We start from the raw sequence: 15882 nt of genomic DNA on the forward strand, positions 1-15882 counted from the left end.
ACCTCTAATGCCACCTGGGAAGCCCTAGGGTTGCTCATAAAGCCAGGACACTTGGCTCCTCCCCATCTCCAGACATGCAGGCTGCCCCAGCAGGTCCAGCTGCAAGACCACCCACCCAAGATGGTCCAGGGCATCCTAATTTGGGCAACTTGGGCTTCCCTGGTGGCTCAGACAGTAAAGAATCTGCCCGCAATGCAGGAGACCTGGGTTAGATCCCTGGGTTGGGAAGATCTTCTGGAGAAGGGAATGGCTACCCACTCCAGTATTCCATGGACAGAGGAGCCTGGTGGGCTACAGTCCACGGGGCTGCAAAGAGTCAGACACAACTGAATGCCTAACACTTTCTTCATAGATTATTCTCATTTTGAAAGCAGAATGATTTGCCAAATGTTGGGTTAAATGTGATTTAATGCTTAAATCTCTATTGGAATTCCATATAAATACATTTACAAATGAGGCAATGCTTTGATGGAGTGAACATTCTTATAAAAGCTTTGGAAATTAGGATCACTGTCATCCTAACCAAGCCTTACCAGGCCCTCCCATCTAGGGGCACAACCAGTGGCCCCCCTGATCCCCTCAAGTCCCACAGGATAGGGCATGGGAAGGTGAAGTAGGGCAGGCCAGAGCGTGATGTGTCCTGGCACAACCCGCCCAACCACAGTGTTTTGTGACTGACAAGGGACAGTCCCCCAGTGCAGACTTTATTCATGGCTGGCCCCATTCAAGGCAGACTGGCCAAGGCAAGCTGACCTGCCTATTTTATTGCATTGTTTGGGGCCTTTCGGAGCAGACTAGTTTTTTAAATTCCCTCTGCCATCCACTATCACTCCACTCCCTTCTCCACGCAAGAGGCAGAAGCCCTAAGGAGGGAAGATGCAGCCTCTTCACAAAGCCTTCCATGCATGCCTCCCGAGCCGGTCACGGGGAGGGGCTCAACGTGATCCCATGAAAGGGAAGGAGGCAGGACTGCACAGGAGGCATGGGACAGGTAGAGGGCGGGAAAGAATTTTAACTGCAGTTTACACGCTTTGATTCATTCTATCAAGAAACAGTAAGACAGACAAATGATAGATACCTTGGACCTGGTCATTTTACTCATGGGTATCAAGATTAGGAATATTCTGTAAAACCTTATTTGCATGCTAAGTTGCTTCAGTCGTGTCCAACTCTTTGCGACCCTGTGGGCTGTAGCCCACCAGGCTCCTCTGTCCATAGGACTTTTCAGGCAAGGATACTGAAGTGGGTTGCCATGTCCTTCTCCAGGGGATCTTCTCGACCCAGGGATCAAACCCGGGCCTCCTGCATCTCTGGGATTGGCAGGTAGGTTTTTTACCATGATAGCCACCTGGGAAGCCCAAAGCCTTATATGCAGAGATAATAATATCTAATACTTATTGAGCACTTAGTGCTTTATATCCAGAGATTCAATGAATCCAGAGTCAACCTGTGAGGATTATTATTATTGATTGCTATTATTATTGCTGTTATTATCCCTATGAAAACAGTGAGGACATGGAGGCACAGAGAGGGGAAGTAACTTGTCCAAGGTCACAGAGCCAGTAAGCAGTGAAGCCAAAGTTCAAACCCCTGTGGTCTGGCACCACAGGAGACAGTGGTAGGTAGCCATGACATTAGGCCACAGTTATTCCTAACAAAGAAGAGCCCTGATGGTCAATTATGGTGAGGCTCACCATGGGACAGTGTACAGTAATTAAAATTTATAAAGAATATGAAAATATTAATGAAATGTGGAAAGACATTAAAATACTTTTAAAATACAAAATAATACACGTATGATTTCATGTTGATATAGGGCAGAAGCCAACACAGTATTGTAAAGCAATTATCTTCTAATTTAAAAAAATATTTTTTAATGTCTTTTAAAAAAGAGCTAAAAAATATGTAATATAAAATATATTTTAAACATATAAATGTATCTCAGAAGTTGACCAAATATCTGTTGAAACTGGTGGATTGTGAGTGGACTTTTTTCTTCTTCTTACTTTTCTGTATTTTCCAAATTTCTTTCATGAAAATTATTCTTTTCAGTTAGGAAAAAGTATTAAGGGCTGATTTAAAATTATTTGCTCTCAATAAGTGTTTAAAAGAGAAATTTCTGAGAAAAACTCCACAAGTTTTTAAAAAAAAAAATAGTAGGGGGGCGGGAGGAGTTGCTAAGAAACTTTTTAAACTGGTAATATACTTACAGCGAGGCCTCATAACACTGAGAAGAGTCTACAAGAGACGAAAAAACGGAATGAGGATTCTATAATAAAACAAGTTCATTTACTCATTTACAATGAGTAAATAAGGAGTCTTTGCTGTCCTAAGGCAGCTCTTGTCTTTAAGGAACCCTTCTAGAAATCCTTTTTTTAGCTTACAAATGAAGACATAGCATGTTTGTTATTAAATACATTCACTTCCTTGAAAAGTAAGTTCCCATCAGCCTGTTAAAGATCCTCCCGGAAAAAAAAAAAAAAGATCCTCCCGTGGGCAGATTTAGGCCCAGCGTGGGCCCCGAGCTCCCCTGGCTCCAGCCCAGACTCAGCCACTGGCTCATTCCATCCCCTGAGCCCATTCCATCCCCAACAGAAATCAGCCAGACTTGTACAATCTCTTGCTCATCATCCAGCTCTAACACTCTGCTCTCCACTGTATAAATGGCTAGAATGAATTGGCTAGAGATGGCTTCTGAAGACAGAAGGACCCTGGGTCTTGGCCAGGAGCGAGCCCGTAGCTCTCAGGTGGCAGTGGCATCAGGGAGCCTCTGCCCAGAGGTGCAAATGCAGGAAGAGAGATGGGGCTGGAGAGGGGCAGGCTGACGGAGAGTAGGGAAGCCAGCCTCCTGCTCCCTCACCAGGCCCTCAGTCACACAGGCTCATGCTGTTCCAGGGCTAATTGAGTCAGAAGAGAATGAACAACGCGTCTTTCTCCCCACTCAGCAGCAGCAGCAGGAAACAGCTTCTCTATCACCAACCCAAAACCCTACTCTCCTCCTTACATGAACAACAGACTCCAGCAACCTCTGTGCCCAAGGAGGTGGTCCCAAAAACCATGCATTAACCATGGGACTGAAGCCAAGTTGCTTTAAGTCTGCATTCAGAAAGCACAGGCTTGCTCCAACTCTTTGCAAGAGAATCTGCTGGGAACAGGCAGATTTCTGCACTATGCCTCCCACCTACTGACTCAGAGTCTCTGAGGGCAGGACCTGGAAATGGCATTTTAAACAAGCTCCCCAGAAGAACCTGATGTTCCTGGAGTTGCAGAACCACTGGCCTCAGGGTTGCATGTAAGCACATATTCCCACATCTACCAGAGGCTGAGAGGGAGGAGGATGGAGAAAGTGGAAAGGGGATGCTACTCCCCAAAATGATGTGATATGGATGTGCCCCAGACCTGGAGCCAACTGTCCACTTCCGAGGGGGTGGGCCGAGCTGGATGAGGGCCTAGGGGCAGCAGTTGGGTCCCTGGTGGGCCTCTCCTCCCACCTCGCTTCCTCTGTCAGTTTCCACATGCATAAACAGTCAAGTCCATTCGTTCCCCTCAGAACTTGCTGTCCCTCCATCCACAATGCTCCTGGATCTGACCTCAGCCACCGTCCAGCACGGCTCTCCCTCTCCCAACAGAGACTCCACCTGCCTCATTACTTAAATAATCTTTATTTCTCATGCACTAGGAAAGATGGGATTGTATGAAACACTGCATTTCACAGCAAAGACCTCAGTCCAGATCACAACACAGGGGACCAGGGGGGATCCAGGTGAGGTCAAAACTCTGGGGATCACAGTGGGGTTACTACCCTCAGGGCCGGTGGCAGATCCGGGACCCTCCTGCTACAAGGGCCCCGGACACAGCACAGGGCGGCTGCTCCCTCCCACAGAGGCACCAGAAGCTGACACCAGAGGAGCACACAGACCAGAAAAGGACAGAGAAAGCTGCTGGGCAGTGACTTGGCAGAGGCGGTGGTCCAGCACCTCCAGGGCCTGAGTCCAGGAAGCCAAGGCTGGGACTCAGCCAACCCTACCTGCCGAGGAGCTGGGGGAGCTCACAGATCCCAGGCAGCCCATGCCCACAACAACATACGTGTACAGGCCACACCTGACTGCCTCTCCGGCCACATAAACAAGACGGGGGCCTAAATTCAAGCTCCAGTCAAAGGCTGAATTTGCCCAAGCAGGACCCCAAGGGTTAGAGGGGCCAGCCCCCCACAACCATCCCGAGCTCTCAGATGCCCAAAGGACCGGTCAGGCTTCAGAGGATCCTGGGACAGAGCTTCCGGTGGGGCAGACCTCAAACCTGGGCCCTCAGGTGCCATATGAGCCAAGACGAGGGCAAAGCGGCTCCACTTGCCCCGGGGTGGCACAGGGACAGGCACAGGTAGAAACATGCAGGACAGAACAAGGAAGGACGACACATGCAGAGACCAGAACAGGCTGGGAGGGGTCTGCAGACAGAGCGTGGGCAAGGTGCCGAGATGAAGGGCACTGCAGGGGCCGGGCTCACTGAGGCCCAGGGCTCATGGTGATGCCCCCCTCCTCCGGGATGGTCTCCAGCATCTCGCTCTGCACGGCCTGCGTGATGAGCGCCAGCTCCTGGCACAGGGTCTCGTGGCGGTAGCCCACGCGGATGTCCGGCACGTTCGTGCGGCGGATGTCATTGCCCTCAGGGCCCTCCTTGGTATAGTTGGGTCCCAGCCAGTGGCTCTTCACCTGGAGGGGCAGGGTAAGGGGCAGGGCTGCAGCTTGCTCTGAGGGGCCAGCAGCCCTGCGTGTCTGTGTGTGTTAGTCACTTGGTCATGTCTGACTGTGTGATCCCATGGACTGTAGCCCGCTAGGCTCCTCTGTCCATGGGATTTCCCAAGCAAGAATCCTGGAGTGGGTTGCCATTTGCTCCTCCAGGTAATCTTCCCAACCCAGGGACTGAACTCGAGTCTCCTACATTGCGGGCAGATTCTTCACCTCCGAGCCCAGCACCCCCAGGACCTTCCCAAATGCAGAGCGGGGGAGGAGAGGGATGGCGAGGGGGTGGGTACCTTGTGGGAGAAGCCACTCATGAGCACACTGTTGCGTGCCAGCTCGCACATGTCACAGGAGCTGAGCTTCCACACCTGGGTGGCGATGCTATACTCCTCCATCAGCGGCTCCTGCAGGGGCCAGGTTCCCTCAGGCAGGTACACCGGGGCCTGCTGCCCACCCGTCCCGGGGGCTGACCACGAGGCACACGGCGCTCCACCAGCAGAGGGCAGCACCAGCCCCGAGGCCCCTCAGTTCAGGGGGCCTTTGTGCCCCAGGACACCCGCCTGCCTGGCTGCCTACCGGGCGCTGACCTTGGTGAAATGGAACTGCAGGGGATCGTCCGTGGACAGCGAGACCATGAGGCCGCGGGACAGGTACTCGGGGAGCGGGTTCCGGTGGTAGCTGAGGAAGAGGCTGTTGTTGCTGAGCGGGGACATGGCGATGCCAACCTGGGCCAGGTAATACAGGTACTGCAGGACCGGGGCCTGGGTGGGCGACAGGGAGGGTGGGCCTGTCAGGTTGGGGAGGACACCTGGTTCTGGGGGGTACAGGCCACAGTGCAGGTTGGAGGGCAGTCCAGGCTGGGCAGCAGTTGCAGAGGGTCGGTTACAGCCAGGTTCTGAACTGGGGCCTTGGTGTGGAGGCTGGGGTCCCAGCTGGGGGTGGGTGAGGAGAGGATCAGCTGCTGAAGAGGCCTGATAGACAGGGAGGAGGGGAGCCTCTGGGACGGGGGAGACAGGGGTGCAGAGCCTGACCTTGCGCAGAAGCAGCCCGTGTGAGATGTTCTCAGCCAGCATGAAGGCCGACACCAGGTGGTGGATGGGCCCCGCCTCCCCGCAGTGTGGCCTCAGCACGAACGTATGGAAGCCCCTCTGTCTGGGGGGCCAGAAGACAGCACTGGGTCCCAAGCCTGGTGCGCTCAGGCTCCTAAGCCCCAACCCAGTGACTCTGTGGGCCGAGGACCAGGGGTCAGCAGTAGGTTCTTGGCTGTGAGGGTTGAACTACAGAGCCCCAGGGGCAGAGAAACAACCCATCAGATCCAAGACTGGGGGTAAGAGGTGGGTCGGGTGGCCCCAGCAGGCCCCAGGGCAGGCCCGGAGCAAGGCCTGATGACTGAGAGCTAGCCATGCGGGTAGAGACGCCAGGCGGGTGCACCGGGGCCTGCTGCCCACCCCCTCCAAGGGGCTGGGAGCACCTGCGGAGCCCAGGGCAGGCACCTGCGAAGGTGGTTCAGCATGGCCATGTTGGCGAAGGTGTAGTACAGGTAGTAGGCGTAGGGTGGGTTGTCCTCCTCCACCCAAGCCTCAGGGAGCGGGCTCTCCAGGTTGAAGACATGGTTCTCGGGCTTGGACTCATCATCCACACTGTCAAAGCCGTCCACCTGGCCCAGGACGCTGGGTCAGGCCCAGAGCTACAGCCGGGCCTGAGGCAGTGTCTTCCCCACACCCAGACCCAGGCCACCCCCTCACATGCTCCAGGAAGAGATGCAGCTCCGGGTGGCTGGCAGGGTGGATGGTGGCCTCGAACAATGGCAGGAAGATGTTCTCCAGCATCTCCTGGAAGTTGGCCAGCTGGCCCTTGGTCCGGTACACATCGCTGCAGACAAGATGTAGGTACACGGATGTGCGCAGGTCAGGGCAGAACCACAGAAGCACTTCTGAGCCATACTGAGTGAGAGGAGCTGGAGAGACCGTGAGTGGAGCCAGGGCTCCCTCCTGTTCCAAGGGCTCGGCTGGGATGGGGGAGGCTCAGCCATCCCAGAGGGCAGGAGGCCAGCCCTGGCCCCATGACCTCTGCCCCCCACGTTCCCTCCCACGCCTAGGGACACTCACAAGAGGCGGGGCACCTGCACGAGCCAGCGCACGTTGGGGGAGTGGACACGGTGCGTGACGGCCCAGCGTGCTAGCTTGTCCCACTCGTCCCTTGAGCGCCCGTAGATGGAGAGCCGCAGCTCCGCGTTCTGGTATTTGCTCTCCTCCAGGTCGGACATCACCTCCTGAGCAGCATGTGTGGGCAACTGTCACCCTCAGGCTTCTCCCTCATCCCTGTCCCTGTGCCCACGAGGCACGCTCCGTCTGACCTCTTCACGCCTCTCACCCACCCCACAAACCCCCATCCACCCAGGCTCTCACTCAGTCAGGGAGGGCTGCCCTCCTCCTCACCTTGATGATGTGAGCAAAGTACTTCCCAGAAACCCTGTTGTCCGTCTTGATGAAGATCTCTCGGAGGACGGACTCCCCAATGGGGTTGTATTTGGCATTGAACTTGTCAAAGCGATGGAAGGTGTTTCTGTCCTGGGGGAGAAAGGCCAGCCCAGGTCACCCCTGAACCCCAGCCTGCACACCAGCCCAGCCTCTCAGCCCCCGTGCCGTGGACAGACCGCATGCACGTCGAGCGTGTCCACACTCAGGTCGTAGGCCGTGAGGTTCATGCTCTCGAAGACTTCCCGTAGCGTCTGCTCACGACCCTGCTCCACGTGCACGATCTCCTCCAGGTGCCGCTTCATCGCCCGTTTGATGAAGCGCAGCAGATGCTTCTGGTTCATGCAGGATGAGGCATGGATGTGTGTGTCCACCTGCGATGGAATGGGGACTGCTGGGGCCTGGGCGGTGGGATGCGGGAGGACTCTCCAAACTGGATGCTGGGGAGGCGGGCAGGCCGTGGAGGGGGAGGCTGGGCAGGGGCGCTGGGTCAGTTGGGTGGGGAGGGCCCACCTTGCGGATGTTGTAGAAATCTCGGTGTGGCACCTTCTTCTGCGCGGCCAGCTCCTTCATTTCGTTGAGCAGCACATGCATCTGGAACTTGGAGCTCAGGTACTGGAGCCGGCGGTAACAGAATGACTTTCTGGGCAGGAGAAGAACCAGGCAGGGGCTCAGGCATGCAGGGAGGCACCCGGGAGGGCCTGGGTGGCAGAGACGAGGGCGGGAGCCAGAGGGTCAGGAATGGGGCTGCCAAGGGGACAGCAGCCGAAGATGGAGGACGTCTAGGACTCAGGGACTATGAAAGGGTGAGACTGGGTGACAGGTGTCAGGGGCCAGACTGGAAAAATCTGAGCTGGGAGAGGAGCCGAGTGTCTGGGACAGGCGCGGACTCACATGGGTCCATTGATGATCAGAGCCATCAGCACATTGACATCTGCCACAAATTCCTGCAGGTCGGGATATGGCAGCTCCACCTCTGAGCAGCTGGTGTGTAAGGGGAGCTTCGGTGAGAGCAAGCCAGGAGCCCCTGTGGGCCCTCCTGAGCCAATGCCATCCCCTTAGTCTCTGCCCCTCCACGGCCCCCAGCACACCCCACACCCCTCTTACTGCTCATCAGGTTCCCTGCGGGTGTACACATGAACCACGCCCCGCACCATGCGCAGGCCCAAGCCCAGGTCCGCGGGCATGGTGCTCGGCTCACAGCGCTCATAGGGGTGCTGCTCCAGCACTGGTGGGTGCACCGGGGCATCTGCAGGGGTGAGGAGGGTGGAGTCAGGGCCAGGGCTCTTCCAGGCCACCTGCTTCCCGGCCCAGAGGCCCCAGCAGGACAGCTCCTGCCCCTGCCTCGCCGCCCTGTGTGCCAAGAGGCTGGGAAGAAGGAGGCAGGCTGAGGTTCCTGGGCACACGGCTCAGGGTGGCTGGGATGCCAGGGCACACGGAGTAGGACAGGGATGGGGGGTCCCACCAGCGGACACGGGGGTGTCGGGGCCCTGCTCGTAGGTGCGTGTCTCCAGGGGCTTCTCAGCCAGCTGCTGCAGGTACCGGCGGGTGGTAGGGCAGAAGCTCTGCAGCGACAGGGCCATGTACTTCTCCCGGATGAACAGCGCCCGCACCACGCTCTTGGCTGCATCCAGCAGGTCTGTGAAGGGCACCTAGAGACAGAGATGTGGACGCGCTCTCCTCGGTCCCAGACCCAGCCTGCTCTCACCTCCTTCCTGAGGCCCGTACCCCAGAAACACTCAGACCATTCTATGCTCAACAGGGTGACTAGCTCCCAACCACAGCCTCTGCCTCTCCAGCTTTTAGAAAGAGAAACAGCCCCTCTAGCCTCTATCCCCATAGCCCAGACTTGGGGAGCCCAGCAGGATGCAAGGACGGGGACACTCACCCCACACTTCTCCTCCCCAGAGATGGTCACCCGCTGAAACTCCCGCTCCAGCACCGCGTCGCGCTCCCACAGGCCCCGGTCACCCTGCCCCTCACCCTTCTCCTTGTAGAGCCTACAAGTGGGGAGGACAAGAGAGGGGCTGGAAGCAGCAGAGGGACAGGCCCCAGCCCCGCAGCCCCCGTGCCCCTCTGCCCTCCTCACTGGAAGTCTGAGTCACTGTCAGTCTTCAGGAAATCTTGCTTGGCCCGAAGCAGGATGTCCGGCTCCAGCCTGGAGGTGAGAGGAGAGGGCGGGCCCATGATGAGGCCCGTGTTCCTAGCCAGGGCCCTGCACCGTCTGAGGTGCCGTGCGCATGTTGTCATGTGTGGCCCTCACAGGGCTGAAGAACCCTGGGCCACGCAGGCTGCTCTCGCCCCACGTCAGAGATGAGAAAACACACCCAGAAGTTAAGCAACATGTTCCCGGATACACTGGTGGGCAGAAGGCTGAACCGGGCAGAGCCCAGCAGCCTGACCCCAAAGCCTATGTCTAAACACCACACTACTCTGTGCCACCTCCCAGGGGTGGCCCAGGGGCAGGACTGGTTGTAAGAGAACAACGACAGGGCTCTGCAAGTGCCCAGGAGCAAACAGAGGGATGCTGGGCGGACTGCCCTGTGCCCCTCCCCACAACCCCATAGCCACCGCCTGGCTGTGACCCCACACCCTGCAGCGGCTTGGCCAAGCCCCCGCCCTGTGGCCGCCTGGCTCTGCAGCTGGGGGCTCACTTGACATCCTGGCTGATCTGCCGCTCCAGGCGCTGCCTCCGCTCCTCCAGCTGCTCGATGGGGCTCTCCTCCGGGAACTCGTAAGGGGCGCTGCGGAGCTCACTTTCAGCCAGGGAGCGGCTGAACAGCTCCTGGTGGGAGGGAAGGCAGGGTCAGTGTGGCCGAGCCGTCAGGGTCCAGGGATGCAGGGAGGGGACAGGGGCTGGGGGTACCTGGGACCACCTAGGGATCAGGGCAGAGCCAAATATAAAGTAAGGGGACAGCTGAGGTGGAGGGGTGCAGGGAGCAGGGACCAGGCATGGAGGCAGCGACCGGGGTGAGTGGGGGAAACGCAGGGGGTGGTGCCAAGCGATACCTCGGCGATCTCCTTGCATTTGCCATCCATGGACGTGCGCAGGTCGAGCGGGAAGTGCTTGAGGCAGGGGGCAGGGCCTGGCAGGGATCGGGCAGACTGTAGCGGAGGGGCCCCCAGCCCACCCCGAGCCTCTGTGGAGACAGTGATGTGGGGTCAGAGGGTGAGGGCCAGGGCCTGAGTGCACTGGAAGCCCTGGGCCCTGGCATGACCCCAGGGCAGCCCCAGAGAGAGGCCAGCCCTGCTCAGAGGCTGAGGCGTGAGCCTACCCATGGACCTCACCTGCAGTCTGGCCCGGGGACCCCTCACCCATTCCAGGTTCAGGGGTGGGGCTAAGAGTCTGCCCCTACAACAAACGGACTCATTCACCCCAGGAATAAAACTCTGGATCCTGGACTAGGGGCCACTCCATCGGGCTGTGAGAGAACCTCCAGGTGAGTGCCTGCTACAGGCAGCACCCACGTATCCATGCACACATATGCACACTCTCACACTCTCTCTCTCTCCAGGCGCTCATCCACACCAGCGAAGCCCGGCGCACAGCTTCCATGGCAGACAGTCCAGGGTCAGACCTGCCTCTGGATGAGCAGACGGCCCCTCGAGGGCAGGCTGACCTAGACCTGCAGAGCCTGGGGGAGCACAACTGCCACTCGGCTCTGGCCTGGGGACCAGCCCCCGAGGGAAGAGGAGGAGAGGAAGTGGAGGACTTGCTTGGGAGCAGGACCCTGACCTCCTCCTGGGAGGCCTGCCCTCTCCCCCAGGACCCCAGGACTGCCAAGATGTGGCCTGGCCTCAGCCTGCCCCTCCCACTGCTGGCTGCCCCTCCAAAGGGAGCTGCCACAAACAGTCTGCGCCACTCAGAGGCCCCGGGATCTGGGCCGGAGGCCCTGGGGAGGGCCTGGGGAAGGGAGGATCGGCAGCCGGAGTCTCTCTCCACAGAGGGAAGGATTCCTCAGCTTCCACAGGAGGCTGGCACTAAAGACCTTGAAGCTGAAGAGTCTAGAGAGGCTGCCTGAGCTCCCAGCCCACTCCCAAGAACCCTCCCTGGGCTCCCCAAGCCACCCTCCCCAGCAGGAAGCTCTCCAGCCAGCTCTGGGGTGCTCCCCTTCAGCACCCTCCTTTCCCCTCCCCACTGTGGCTCAGGGATGGACTGGAAGCTCTACCCAGGTGGCACGCTTTGAAGTCTCCAGGCTGCTTCCCAAAAACCTGAGTCCTGTCCCACAGCTGGACAAAAAGAAGAGGGGGTATCTGTCTCAGATCTAGGATCTAGCCCCCCACACAGAAACCCTGCTGCCTGCCTGGGTCCTACCTGCAGAGTCAGGCAGCGCCGGCCAGCAGCCCTGTGCCCCTCGCCCGCCTGTTTGCTGAGTGGAGCTGCAGCCAGTCCCCCAGGACAGCTCAGGGGCCGGCACGGGCTGTACCAAGTGCAGCTGTGTGCAGGGGAGACCCTGGGATGCTGGCAAGCAGGGGGCTGGGGAAGCTCAGGGGAGCTCAGAAATCAAGGGAAGGAGTAGCACAGCTGGGAGATAAGAGAAACCCCCAAACTGAACAGGGCCTTAACCTCTACAGTGCCAGGGCCCAGCCCAAAGTGGGGCGCCCAAGGGGGAGGAGCAGAGCAGACTGATATGGGCAGGGTGGGCTGGCAGGGAAGGGACAAGCCCCCTTAAAATGCAGTGCCCTAGGGGACAGCATGCAGGGCCTGGCTGACCAAAGGGCAGGATAGGGTAGCAGCCCTCCTGGGCTCCACACCCCAACACCCCTAGGTCAGCTCCCTCTGCCCAGTGGCCTTGTTTTGCTCACCACTGTCCTCTGGGCCCCTGACTATAGGGTCCCTTGGGAGAGATGGGGCCTCTGCAGGGGAGATGTGCTGGCTGGCACCAGGGGTAGACACTTAGTCCAGGGAGCAACCAGTGTATGGAGCTTCCCTGCTGCCCCAGAGACCAGTTCACAGCCCCCTAGACCTCCAACTCTTCTCCAAGCCTATTGTCGGGGATAAAACGCCTGGGAAGAGAGGTTCAGACATAGGGCTAGAATTTGGAGGACTTAAGTTTGACTCTGTTCCCAATTACTGGTGAGTCTCTACCATCTGGAGGCTTCAAGTCTGCCTACAATGGGGTGATAAGGGGTCCTGCCCTGCCTAGCCACAGCTACCATAAGGCACACAGAGATACGGCTCTGCAAGCATTCTGGAAAGCCCCATCATCTGTGATTAGGAACTCCTGGGACCCTCCAAACACTTCCCACATGCAGTCCCACCCACTGGGGGTGGGTGGAGCTTCGAGTTCCAGATCAGAGAGGCACACAGGACTGGGCGTGAAGGGAACAGAATGGGTGGGGTGGGGACACTATCTCTGACTTGGAAGAGAGCAGAGCAGAAAAAGGAAGAAAAGATGGGCACTAGCTCGGCCCTCAGAGTTTAAGGCACAGCCTAAGGTTCTTGTATTCCGCCCAAGAACCCTGATCCTACCCAATCCTCCCCTTTTCTAACCCCTCCAGAGAGGCCAGCCACAGACCCCCAGGCCTGGTCTGTATCAAGTCAGCAGAACTGACACAGAGGCCCTGATCTCAACCACCTCCCCTAGCAGGGTGACCCAGGGCCTCCTCAGAAACGCTGGTCCGGACAGGTCCTAGCAAGCAGCACCATCCCCTCAGCCTGTTGGGCCACCATAAAGGACTGCCAGGGCTCACTAAAGGTGACACACAGGCAGTAACCACCACTCCCTGAGGACCAGTCACCTACTGGTCACTTTCTCCCAGGGTCTGTGCCACAGCACCACACACACACCACACACACACACACACACACAGCGTGGGAGAGGTGGCCAAAAGTCATAGGGGGCTATGCCCTAGCCATTCCCATTAACTCCAAGATTCTTGCCAACCTGTCTACGCGCTTGACCAGAGCCCCTCACTCACTACCAAGGCTGCCCCAGTAGGCAGAGACTACTCCAGGCTTTGACCTACAAGTATCAGCTGCTCCCACCATGCGACCACCCGAATGTGGACAAATCTAGCCTCAGGGGACACACGCTGTGGGGGCACAGACCTGGGCACAGAGAACAGAGCCCCTCGGGCCAATACAGAACTCAGGCCACCATCTTCAGGAGCATAAGAAAAACAGAAGGTAGTACAGACAGCTGCTGGAGGGATGGGGAACACCGGCTTGACCTGGTCATCAAAGTAGGGGTGGGCTTCCCTTAGCCACAGGCCTGAGACCAGCAGACAGCAGGTAGATTCCCTCAGCAAACACATATCTGGGCAGTGGAGCCCTCAGGAAGATGGGCAAAGCTGCACCATGCTGCCAGCTCCAAATGGTGCAGAGATGTCTACTGGAGTGGGAGCCGAACCAAAGGGTGCAGGAGCACATGCAGGCAGGCAGCAGCCCCAGCCTGAGCCCCAACACTGGCTCGGCCCAAGGGCACCCCACACTTCCGAGGAAGCTCGCAAGACAGACCAGAAACGAACAAACTGCAAACAATAGATACAGCTGAGCCCTCAGCTCCTGGATGCCCACAGCAGTTAAGTGTGCCCTAATGTCAGACGCCCAGTAAGAGGGTTCAAGATCTGGGATCCTGGAAAGAGAAACTAACCTCAGGAGGACAGCCCGAGTCTGCCTGGTAACCACACAGCCGCCAGCAGTGTGGCCAGTCCGCAAACCAGTCAGTCCCACACATCCCCCACTCCACACACACTCCACATGCAAACAATCTTAGCACAGCCACACACGGACACGTGTGCAAGTACACTCTCGCTGCACCCACACCCACGCCCACTCCTCATTACAGAGGACCGCATCCCTGACACGGAAACCAGTCACTCTGCACCCCACCTCCGTCCCCAAACCGCCTCCCAAGCCAGCTGTCCCTGGGAAGAGGACAAGGGGCATCACTGCCGAAAAGGCGTAAGAGAAGTCCCCCTCGTTAGGGGACCCGTGGCCCCCTAAGAGGTGAGGATGGGGAGCAGGGCCAGACTGAGGACAGGAGGCATACACTCACCTGGTACTGCAAAGGAAACCTGGAGGCTGGCCCGCTTCTTAAAGGGATATTTGGCCTTGGGATTGCTGGGGCCAGATGAATAAGATGCCATGGCTCAGGCTGCCGCGGAGCCCGCGGGGGTAGTCTGAGCTGCACCAGCTGGGCTTGGCTCTGCCACATCCAACCCCTTCCTCCGCCCCGCCCCCAGCGGGAGTGACTGATGCAGGAAGCAGAGGCCCCGCAGGCGGAAGAGGCCCTGGCCACGATTTCTGATGTTGTCTAGGCAACCTCAGGAAGGGGCGGCCTCCATCCCTGCCCCTTATCCCTCCCTTTCTCAATCCCTGGAGTGACTCGACTGATGGTAACTGGGCCTGAGGGGGTAGAGATGAGGAAACAGAATGGGGATGGGCCAGCCCCAAGCACCCTACTAACCCCGCTATGAGCCAGGGCTCTGGAGCAAGAAAGTCAAAGTTCAAGCTAACTGGTCCAGCCAGCCTGGGAGAAAAAAGATAATAATAGAGAGAGGGATCCAGCGCAGGTACCCCAGGCTCAGAACACATTTCTTTCAGGGTCAGCGGACTCCGTGAAAACACAGCCCCTCTGGGGCAGAATCCCCTTTTTTCCTTATCTGAACCTCCGGCCCAGGTGGTTCAGTTCTGGGAGGATGGGGTAGAACTGAGAATCCCAGTCCAATCCAGGGAGGAGCCTGTCTTGGGAAAATTCCACTGTCCACAGAAGCTGCCCTCTTAGAAGACAGGGAGGCAAGGAGGCAGGGGCTTTCTCTGGGGTCTGGGAAAGCAACCCCAATAGCTTCTGACCGTTCCTTGTCTTTCCACACTCAGGCTCTGCTCTCCCGGCCGCTCCCCAGGAGCCGGCCGCCTTCCCTAGGTCTGAAGGCAGTGCCCACCCTATTGTCACTCTGGCCACTGCACTTCTCTGTCCCAGAGACCCTGCCCCGCTTCACACGCACACACTCACCTGAGGCCATGCTGCCCGAGCCCTGTGGGGAACCAGGGAGTCTGTCCGCCAGGGTCTGCACCGCCTGGAAAGCCGGTCACGAGGGAGGGGAGGAGGGCTAGGGTCCAGACCCTGCCAAGTGGCTCCAAGGGCCCCTGCCCTGGCACTGAGATGGGAGAAGTAAGACAGTCTTTCAAAATTGCTGGCTGGTTGGAGGCGGGCCCCCTGCCGACCTGGGCCGCTGTACTGGCCTTGTAGACCCCGGAGCCCCGACCCCCAAGCCCGGCACTCGGTAGGCGGGCAGGCCACGTGCTCCCCAGAGCGGGACCCGGAACTCGTCTGGACTTCTCTCCACACTTTCACGGTATTCGGGGTCGGATTCCGGTAGCTGGACCGTGAGGAAGTCACGCAACAGGTGCGACCCCACCAAAGCCGCCCCAGCGACGGCGCTCTCCTCCGCAGCCCCAGGCCCCGCCAGGTCCGTGGCCCCGCCCCTGCCCGGGCCCGCCCCCGCTAAGCGGCCCCGCCCCCGCCATTTTCCCTCTCCCGGGCGCCACGTGGGCCGCCGCCACTTCGCATCCGTCCGGCAGCGTCTTGGGTAACTTCTGTGCGTCAGCTTCCTCACCAGTAAAGTGATGGGGTAATCGCAGTACCTCACTCAAAGGGGTTATTGTGAGAATTAAACGTTAAGCACCTTTGCACGATGCTGGGCAAAAAGCCAGTGCC

The 15882-nt window shown here is 58.3% G+C and overlaps 1 protein-coding gene across 5 annotated transcripts; it reads right to left on the minus strand.

The window, feature by feature from the left end:
* Nucleotides 1–3642: 3642 nt before the first annotated feature.
* Nucleotides 3643–15649, minus strand: AMPD2 (adenosine monophosphate deaminase 2). Of its 5 annotated transcripts, none has more exons than XM_027536265.1 (18): nt 15178–15649; nt 10229–10359; nt 9874–10004; nt 9309–9377; nt 9108–9219; nt 8685–8871; nt 8327–8468; nt 8114–8203; nt 7733–7862; nt 7399–7593; nt 7181–7312; nt 6851–7014; nt 6488–6614; nt 6236–6399; nt 5774–5894; nt 5330–5503; nt 5036–5146; nt 3643–4712 (listed from the first exon to the last, which is right to left on the minus strand). In XM_027536265.1, exons 1-18 carry the CDS (start codon nt 15185–15187, stop codon nt 4503–4505), a joined length of 2400 nt encoding a protein of 799 aa, XP_027392066.1. In that variant the 5' UTR covers nt 15188–15649; the 3' UTR covers nt 3643–4502. The 5 variants fall into 5 exon arrangements, 4 of the variants coding, with proteins under 4 accessions (XP_027392066.1, XP_027392064.1, XP_027392068.1 ...); XM_027536263.1 differs by lacking the exon at nt 15178–15649 and adding an exon at nt 14221–14433 and having other exon boundaries at nt 3649–4712; XM_027536267.1 differs by lacking the exon at nt 15178–15649 and adding an exon at nt 11535–11630 and having other exon boundaries at nt 4503–4712.
* Between the last annotated feature and the right edge of the window lie 233 nt (nt 15650–15882).

The sequence above is a fragment of the Bos indicus x Bos taurus genome, chromosome 3 (assembly GCF_003369695.1).
Source record: "Bos indicus x Bos taurus breed Angus x Brahman F1 hybrid chromosome 3, Bos_hybrid_MaternalHap_v2.0, whole genome shotgun sequence".
In the NCBI taxonomy this organism is placed as follows: domain Eukaryota; kingdom Metazoa; phylum Chordata; class Mammalia; order Artiodactyla; family Bovidae; genus Bos; species Bos indicus x Bos taurus.

Bases quoted from the DNA above. Each gene is read 5' to 3' on its own strand.
- AMPD2 (XM_027536263.1), bottom strand. From the start codon at position 14,311: ATGGCATCTTATTCATCTGGCCCCAGCAATCCCAAGGCCAAATATCCC. The intron at 9,378-9,873 runs GTGAGCCCCCAG...TCTCACCTCCAG, and splicing joins CAGATCAGCCAGGATGTCAA to GCTGGAGCCGGACATCCTGC. The intron at 4,713-5,035 runs GTACCCACCCCC...CTGCCCCTCCAG, and splicing joins TGAGTGGCTTCTCCCACAAG to GTGAAGAGCCACTGGCTGGG.